Source organism: Cynoglossus semilaevis, chromosome 14, assembly GCF_000523025.1.
Source record: "Cynoglossus semilaevis isolate Cse_v1.0 chromosome 14, Cse_v1.0, whole genome shotgun sequence".
Taxonomy (NCBI): Eukaryota; Metazoa; Chordata; class Actinopteri; order Pleuronectiformes; family Cynoglossidae; genus Cynoglossus; species Cynoglossus semilaevis.
The window spans coordinates 781621-791242 of record NC_024320.1 but is presented as its reverse complement, the minus strand read 5'-3'; the positions used below and the strand labels follow the sequence as shown (position 1 = coordinate 791242).

Here is a 9622-nt window from a genome sequence, read left to right as displayed (position 1 = left end):
ATCTATCCATCCATCCATCTATCCATCTATCATCTATCCATCCATCCATCTATCTATCTATCTATCTATCTGTCTATCTGTCTCTCCATCTGTCCACCCCCCATCTATCCATCCATCCATCCATCTATCCATCCATCCATCATACATACAATATCACGGTGGTTGTTCTATCAGTGGAGGTCTCATTTACATCAACATGAGTCTCAACACCTCCGTGTTAACACACACTGTATGGTAATTCACAGGTCTCTGGTAAGCTTATTGACAAGGAGCGCACCCTGGAGGAAGAGATTCAGCTGAGAGAAAGGTTACAGCTGCAGTGTAAGCAGGCGGAGAGGACGGTGGAAGACCTGCACATGGAGCTGCAGGCAACCAACCAGTCCAAGGACGACCTGTCCAAACAGCTCAAAGTGGCTCAGGTAACAACGCACAGATGATTAAAGGTTTAAGAGAGTGAAGAGTTCCTTGCTGTCATGTTAACACATTATGTTCAAACGTAGCAGGTCTGAGCATAACACTGTATAAAAATAGTACATTTTTATACTATATATATATATTTTATGCAAAAACCTATAGGTCTGTAAGTATATATCTATATATGTATGTGTGAATATATATGTATTTATGTGTGTGTGTATGTATATATGTATATATATGTATGTATGTATATATATGTATATATGTGTATGTATGTATATATGTGTATATATGTGTATGTATGTATATATATGTATATATGTATATACAGTATATATGTATGTATGTATATATATATATATGTATATATATGTATATATACAGTATATATATATATATATATTTTCCAGGATGATCATTAGATCAAACACTGGTACTTGTGTTTGGTGTTCTAATGGACCACAGGACAAAGCTTTTTCTCAGTCCTAATATCCTACTGTATGAGATTGATGCAGGTTCACATATGTTTTGTGTCATTTATTTATAAATATTTACATGAACATATATGTATATATGTGTATCTTCAGGAGAAGATGATTGACCTGGAAAGTGATCTGGAGGAGCTACATGAAAGTGAGCAGAGATGGGCTGCCAAACATAAGAGGACGATTGAACAGGTACTTCATTTGTCTAGTTAAGGTTAACAAAGAATATTGATTTCTTGACGGTCACTGACATTTTTTGCTTTGTGAGTTCAGACGGAGCAGCTGCAGCTCAAGCTGATTCAGGAGAAAGATCTCAACGATCAGCTGGAAATTGAGAAATCCTCCATGGAGAGACAGGTAAGTACAAGCACAGAAATAAAATGTCTTAAATTTGCCTTATCATAAAAATAAACATCCTAGTCCAGGCGTGGGCAAAGTTTTTGACTGACGGGACACAATTGTCCTTGAATTGAACAGGGTCAGGAGCAGATAGATGGAGTGTCTGTGTGAACTAAGATAAATGACATGTACAACTCATGCATAAAAGCTAAAATGCTAAAATGCTGTTATCATTTTCTACGCCATCTATTGGGGAAATGTGAGTATCGCATGGAAAAGGCAGAAGTATAATGATAATATAAATAAATTATATAATTTGGCAGGCCGGATTATAAAGCTGAATGGGCCACATCCAGCCCTCGGGCCTTAGTTTGCCCATGCCTGCCCTAGAATGTATAATCTTTGCTGAAAATGCTTGAAAAAAATCAGCTTGTTTCCAAATAAAGTATTGTTACACACTCTAATATTACAAAAAAAAAATATTTTAGGGAATTTTTTTTAACAATTCAGATTAAAAGAAATAACATTTCCTAGCATACCACTAGAGAAAAAAGAATAAAGAAGCACAAGAAAAATCCCAAAGAAATCCCAAAACAACTCATGTCTAACATCTGTGCTGAAAATACAAAACATTTCAGCAACAACAAACATCAACCGAGAAACTCCATTCTCCAATTTCTTTTCCTGCAGTTGCGGGAGATGCGTCTGGAGTTGGAGGAGATGCACAGCTCCAGAGTTCAGGAGGACGTGATCTCCAAGGCAGAGAGCCGAGTCAAAGAGCTGGAAAACTTCCTGAGGACGGAGGAGAGGTGCGTTCCATTCCATCCGTTGATGATGTACTGTACGTGGTATCAGCTGGTTTTAAGGTTTGTTTGTTTTTTTTTTCTTTCACAGAAACAAAGCTGTTCTGACAAGCACCATTAGTAAACTGGAGAGAAGGATCAACGAGCTGAGTGATCAGATGGAGGATGAACACAGGATAGCCAATGAGCAGAAGGATCTGGTGAGACTTTAGTGTCAACTTCGCTGCTGTTCCCTATCTTTTACTGTCTCCTTATTTATGAAAGTATTATTATTCCGCCTCAAACAAGATTTTAATTTTCTCTGTCAGTGCAGAACAACACGTTAAATGGGCGCAACTGTTAAATTATATATTCTTAAATCTTTATCCCAAAGAGAGGTTTGCATCACATAAGACTTTTGTGTCAAATAACTTAAATGGGCGCAACTGTTAAATTATATATTCTTAAATCTTTATCCCAAAGAGAGCTTTGCATCACATAAGATTTTTGTGTCAAATAACTGAGTCGCTGTGACGCTCCCTGATGTTGGGACGAGTTTTGTGTCAAATAACTGAGTCGCTGTGGCGCTCCCTGATGTTGGGACGAAGTAAATCAAAGTAAATGATAAATCATGTAATATAAAGTAGCCTTGTTGTGAACCATACATCAATATTGGGAGTCGCCCCCTGTTGGCTAACTGCATCTTTCTCAGTCAGTGGTTCTCAACCTTTCAGAGTGGGTAAAAACTCTTAACTGGTGGTACTTGTCTCTCCAAGTACCACCAGTATGAACAAACACTGTTCAGTATATGAGGAATTGAAGAATTTATTCCTAATAAGAATATCAGACTATTTACCAGACAAATATAATCTTTACAATGAAGTAGTGCTTCATAAATTAATTAATTAAATTCTGAAGTCACACTGGTGCTCAGTTCTGGCTCAGTGCTGGTTGTAACATTCATATTTAACTCCCCTAAAACTGGTTTTAAATCTGCAGGATTTATAAGCCTTTAATTATAAATACACTCACTAGCAATAACAATATTCCAGCATACCACTCGTAGTAAAACGTATTTTAATCTCTCCTCACCTCTACCACTCCTATTTTCCTCCAGATGAACCAGAGGATCCGCTCCCTGAAGCGCCAGCTGAACGAGGTGGAGGAGGAGGCGAGCAGGAAGGACGCGCAGTACCGCCACACCCAGAGGGAGCTCACCGACGAGAGGGAGACAAACAGCCGACTGCAGAAACAACTGCTGGACCAACACCTTCAGACAAAGTACACACTCACAGTTTTCTGTCAATTTGTACGTAGTAAAAAGTACATAGTGACATAGTAACAGTCACTAACAACGTGTGATCTCTGTGTGTGTGTGTGTGTGACAGACGTAAGGAAGCTCTGACTATTCGTCAAACCCTGGACAACCTGAGGTTTGACTTGAGCGTCGATGACGAGGACGAAGGACAGCAGCAGGTGTCCTCGGCCGTTGAACCATCACAAGAACAGGCAGAAACCATGACCAACGTCTGAAACAAAAGAACTTTGTAGGTAACCTGTAACCAGTCTCCCTGGAACTATTTAATTTTTTTTTTTTATTCTTTAAACTATTACCCAGACCTTTTAGGTGCCACCCCCTCCTGGTGGCTTTAGAGAACTGCCCCAATTCCAATTCATTTTTGTCTTCATTTAAATTGATGTTGTTATCCTTTGCTTATGACCACTAGGAGGCGACAAAAGTGCCACTCATGAAATCAACATAGACTTTATTCATTTTGAACCAGAGTACAGTATTGATGATGTAGACAACCTAAGGTGTTTTCAGCTGTTGTACCGCCACAAGAACTGGTAAGAGAACATCCCTAATCAAAAGAACTATTTACATAACGTTTTGTTATTTCTTATTTGTATATTTCTGATGTTATGTCTTAAATAATGAGTTTATTAAACATTGGAATTAAACAAAGCTCTGATCACCCGAACCTTTCAGTGATCACCTGGTGGCTATTGGGAACTGCCTTTACTCCACTACCACTAAAATGAATCCAAAACAGTTCAGTAGAGGACAACTGGATCTTAAAGGGGTTTCACCTCTTCATCCATGAGTGTTGTTCAGTTCTAACTGACCTATGGAAAATTCTGGTATTTATCCTTGGAGTTACTGAGTGGGTTGTTATAGTAACTCTGAGGATAAAGACCAGGGTTTTCCATCAGTCTGTTAGAACTAAAGAAGACTCTTGGATGAAAAGGTGAGATATCTTCAAGAAACCAGGACAGTCCAGTTGCCCTTTATTTAACTGATATGGATAAGAACCTACACGTCTCCACTAAAAGTTTGCATTAAGCCACCAGGGGGAGTAAGAGGGTTCTAATTATACCGCATAATGGATAACAATTGGAAAAAAAAAATGTATTCTTGGTTTTTTGTTTTTTTTAGCAGATATGTGCTCCACCTCTGTAGCATTAACCTTTATCACAGGAGCTTTAACGTCAGGGATTTAGTTTTTATACACACACACATATATATATAAATAGATATAAATATATAGATTTTAGATTTTTATAAGGTTAGCTTAGCTCAACTGTATCTGCAGTATTCAGACATATTTTACACAGGCACATGTATCGCAAGAATGAGGACACTGGATTGTGATTGTGTTATTGATTCTCACACAGTAATAATTAAGATATTATTTATGTCATATATGTTTTTTATTGTGCCTTGTGTTCTTTTGTTCTGTTCTCTTTTGATAAACTCTCTAAATTTAAGGGGCAGGAGGAGAAGATATTGGAGCAACATATTCTGTTAATGGTTTAAGGTTTTGCTGCTGCATCACAGACTTCACATTTAAGGGATCAATGGTGTTGAGAAGCACAAAAACAGGGAGGGATGAAAATCAAGTCCTGAGTTGAACTTGACCTGAAGCTTGACTCCCAGCTGTTTAGCCATGTAAGGTAAATCAGAAAAACTACGGTTCTAAACTCTGTAACCACTGGTTTGAAATGTTTAACACCTCGTTTCTATGTTGGTTTTTTTTTTTTTCTGCACCTGGAATCTTGAGTGTTTGAAATGCAAATGATGATATTAAACATTCAAAGTATTTTTGTCATCAGTAAGGTAAAGAAAAATTGCCTGCAAAGACTGCCAAATGATTAAAGCCATAGAAGTAAAACAAAGTTTTAAAAAAAATAATAGTAATAATAATAAGCCAACAAACGCAGTATGTCTGTAACTGCTAATGTTTGTGCTATCGTACACCTGTTTAAATACACTATATTTAAATCACTCAAGGTTTAACATGGAGGAGAAACAAAGGAGCAATTTACCCTTTAAGCCTTAAAACCACAGACTCTAGAAAAATCCGACTGTAGAGGTGGATTCATCTTTTTTTTTAATAATCTTTACAGCAATAATCTGAATCGCTTTGTGTCTCCTGGGAAAAAAAACAAAGTGAATGGTTTTTAAAGTTTACATGTATTGTTTTTTTTGTCTTTGGAGTGTGATTCACAGTTTTCATATTACAGTTGTTGGGATTTTAATTACATAATATTACTACATTAATGTCAACTCTTTTTTTTTTTGTTCTCACAGGCCATGGCTGCATTATTATGTAAAAACAAACAATGACTTATTTTTGTAACTACATCTTTCTGGTTCTAATGTTCTTGGGTATTTATTTCCATTCTTTCCCCCCAGATTCTCTCTTTTGGTGAGAAGTTTCCTAATACAACATGAAAATAAAATGTACACTGTGATAAAATGTGTTTTTAGTATGTAAATGTAAAAATAAATATGAAAGAAAAAGAAATAAATTAGAGAATAGAAAACATAGAAAATGTAAAATATATAAAATAAATAGACCAAAGTAAATAGTACTTTAACATATTGAGCTAGGTACAGGCGTTGTCTTGAGTAAAATAAATAGACCAAAGTAAATAGTATTTTAACATATTGAGCAGTGTAAAAGTACCAACTTTAACGTAATTGACAGGTGGTGCTACCCAGTGTTAATCTAAAGGGAAAATGGAATTCCTATGTCAATCAATTTGTTTTTTTTTGTAAGCAGGAAAATTCCAACATGTTTTTAAAAACATCCAGACATTTTATTTGCAGCTCTGGCATCAGAAACATAAAACACATCACAGATCGTTCAGTTCTCATGGTGTCAAACATGCTGACAGTGCAACAAACTCACACAAGGCAAAAGGAAAAAAATTAAAAACAAAACAAACAGGGAAAAACTTTAATATACTGCAAGCATCAGAGAAAATACTACACAGAGACTTTCAAAAACACTCTCAGAGGTGCATGTGTCATCTTGCAAAAAAAAACAGACAGCAGCATTCATGTTTTTCTTTCACCTCTCTTTTGTAATTTAATAATTATTCAGTGACGAGGTAAACTATTCAGCAACTCACAAAGTTTGAAACAAAGGATCAGAGTTAATACCAGGCACAATATGACTCTTTAAACAGTGTAAACTTTTTTTAAAAAAACATTAGAGAGCAGGAGATTTGTAAAGGACATTTTTAAGGCAATAAAACAAATGAACGCAAACGTTAGACGGAAATTTGAAATAAATGTAATGAAAAAGATACAAAAAACAAAAAACTTCACAGGAGGATTGTCACATTTAAAAGACCTCGATTCTTAATTATTTTGAAGTGACTATGCCTGGCTTAGTTGCATTTAAAATGTGGTTCCACTGCAGAAAATATGTGTTTTTTTGCTGCAACTAAAGCACTTCCTGGCTACTGACAGAACGATCCAATAAATCATCATCCAGAGTTAAAGTTCAGCTAAACTCAAAACTGATAGATACACTACACACATGTCAAATTCATTTGTGTTTAATCGTTTTCTGCAAAACAAAAACATATGTTGCTGATCTATTGAAAATAACCTCAGTACTGTTTATGTAGTAAGGCAGGTTAGGTTGAGATTTAATGTCACAAAAATATGATGTGAATGTAAAGTTAAACGAATTAACATAAAGCTTTTTAACAGTGCCTGGACTGACGTGATAGCTAATACACCATAACACAAAAGCGTTTGGTCCAATGTACATGCCCAACACTGGCCACTTGTGGCGACATTAAGTGCTGAAATTCAGACGTCTAGAGCAAAGAATTTTGAAATTTCGAAACAGCTTTTTGGTCTATTTTTGTATATTATGTTTTACTACAGAACAAAATAAAATAAACTAAAGACAATTTCAAAACTACACAAGGATTTATAAATAGTACTTCATATAGTGTCTCTTATACTTTTAGTTCTAATTTGGGGAAATTCTGTAGAGCACTGTGGCAGTTTGGCATTGATATTTTCTACTGGCAAAAATATATAAATTTATTCTACATTAGTAGAACAGCTATTTTTGACAACATTGGTTATACTTGGGCCTTAAACCAATATTTCAGATTTATAATGTTGAAGTAAAACTTTTAATTCTAAAGAGGCCTGCCTGCCTGTTTAAACAAACTTAAAATATTGACTCAATTTTCAAATGTGTTGGTTGACTTTTTTTTTTTTTTAATTTTAATTGTTGGTTGGGGTATATTACTTTACATCAGACAATACTTGTGAAAAAGTGCAATATGCCGGTGAGTCCAACAGTATGCCGATGACACTTTTATTAAAATAATGAAGGTACTGTTTGGTAATATTAGTGTTTAGTCAAATTGGACACCATGATGGATGCTAAGCTAATATGCTTCATTCCATGATTGTAACAGCAAATAAAACAGTTAACCTTTTTTTATTTTTTTATTTTATGAATTTAAAACAACTGAAAAGCTTAATGTGAACCAAATAAATAAACTGAGAAAAATGTCAATGTGGACAAGTTTAGATATAATAAATTAGGTACTTGTGGCTGACAGTCTTAAAATTGCTTTAATTTACTTCTGAGTACAGCTGAAAGAAAGGGGGGTTGATACTGTAGAAACTTAAACGTCCACATGAGGGAGGCAGGCAGACAGTTTTGTAGGAGAAGGTTTAAAGAGACAAAGACTGACAAAATTAGTTAAAGCAAGAAAGAAAACAAAATCGGAATGTGTAGAATAGAGAGGACAGAGATCAACACTGACTTGCTGATTCCTGATTAGTCTTCTGATCTAACACGCACATTTCTTGGCGTTTGGTTGGTCTTCGTCCAGTTTGGCCGTGCCATTACCATTGCTGGCCTCCACCGGTGGTTTGTCCACACACTGCTCCATCCTCTTCATGACCAGGTCCAACAGTGTGATCACTGTCTTGTCCACCTCTGCTCCTGTCGCTGCACTTGTCTCAAAGTAAGGGATCCTGCAGAGACACAAAACAGGTCTTGAATGTCATTATTAGTCTAATGTTTGTCATACATAAAATAACTGTATTCTATATAATATTATTGTGACAACAAATTTAACTATTCATCATAATATGAATCTTAAATTAACCCCAAACCCCCTTTTTTTTAATAATTTTATGGTCAATCACGTATCTTACAAACTCCTGGCCCTCCGACTACAGATGTATATGAACATAAATAAACATGTACTAAACCAAAAACCGGTCAACAGAGGGATCATCTGCACTTCTGACAACAACACAACAACACAATGTGGTAAGTACTGCATCACAGATGCCCAGCTATAACATGTTTTACATATATATACTGTATGTATATACACATATATATATATACATACATATATATATTGTATATATATATATATATACACACACACACACAGTATATATGTATATATGTGTATATATGTATGTATATATGTATACATATATACATACATATATACATATATATACATATATATTCTGTGTGTGTATATATATATATACACACACAGAATATATATGTATATATATGTATATATGTATGTATATATGTATACATATATACAGTATATATATGTATATATATGTGTATATACATACAGTATATATATGTAAAACATGGGTGAGTCTCTGTTCTCTCCCCCACTAGCACCCTGCCTGACCAACCAGGACCACCACGACCAGGACCAAAGCTCCAACGCCCAAGCCTCGACCAGCCATGGACTTATATTGACCTGTTTTTAGATATTTAGACAATAACTGTGTCTATTGTATGTTCTGTATGTTCACTGTATTGTATTGTTCTGCTCCGGTAACATCCACTGCACTGTCTGTCCGTCCAGGGAGTAGATCCCTCACCTGTGGTTCTCCCTAAGGTTTCTACCGTTTTTTCCTCCCTGTTAAAAGGGTTTTCCTTCGGTAGTTTTTCCCTTACCCTTGCTGAGGGTCTAAGGACAGAGGATGTTACCAACCCTGTTAAGCCCCGTGAGACAAAACTGATTTGTAAATGTGGGCTATATAAATGAAAATTTGATTGAATTTGATATATACTATATCTATCCATGGTGGTGAGTCCACTGGAAGGTGCCAACCGCCCTAACCGGGATTCGATTTTGCCTAGATTCACCTCCGAGGCAATATTGAATCCCAGTTAGGGGGTTCCACAGCAATGACAGGGACATTGCCTCTGGGCCAAAGCACCACATATGTACAGTATGTATGTATACATACATATAGGTAAGGCATGTTTGGGGTGATTTTTT

General features: G+C 35.8%; 2 protein-coding genes across 4 annotated transcripts in view; one reads left to right on the top strand and one right to left on the bottom strand.

Moving 5' to 3' along the window:
- Nucleotides 1-5779, top strand: part of LOC103389048 (cingulin-like protein 1) — a 48181-nt gene extending 42402 nt beyond the window's left edge. For all 3 annotated transcript variants that reach the window (XM_025062753.1, XM_025062754.1, XM_008324310.3), the window contains 7 exons: nt 246-419; nt 1005-1094; nt 1176-1259; nt 1932-2050; nt 2136-2244; nt 3141-3304; nt 3412-5779. In XM_025062753.1, coding sequence (XP_024918521.1) covers nt 246-419; nt 1005-1094; nt 1176-1259; nt 1932-2050; nt 2136-2244; nt 3141-3304; nt 3412-3556 — 885 coding nt within the window. In that variant the 3' untranslated portion in view covers nt 3557-5779. The remainder of the gene's footprint in view (nt 1-245; nt 420-1004; nt 1095-1175; nt 1260-1931; nt 2051-2135; nt 2245-3140; nt 3305-3411) is intronic.
- The window catches only part of LOC103389085 (ephrin-A5-like), a 1154841-nt gene that overhangs the window by 1096871 nt on the left and 48348 nt on the right, over nt 1-9622 (bottom strand). The gene's annotated exons all lie outside the window — the stretch shown is intronic.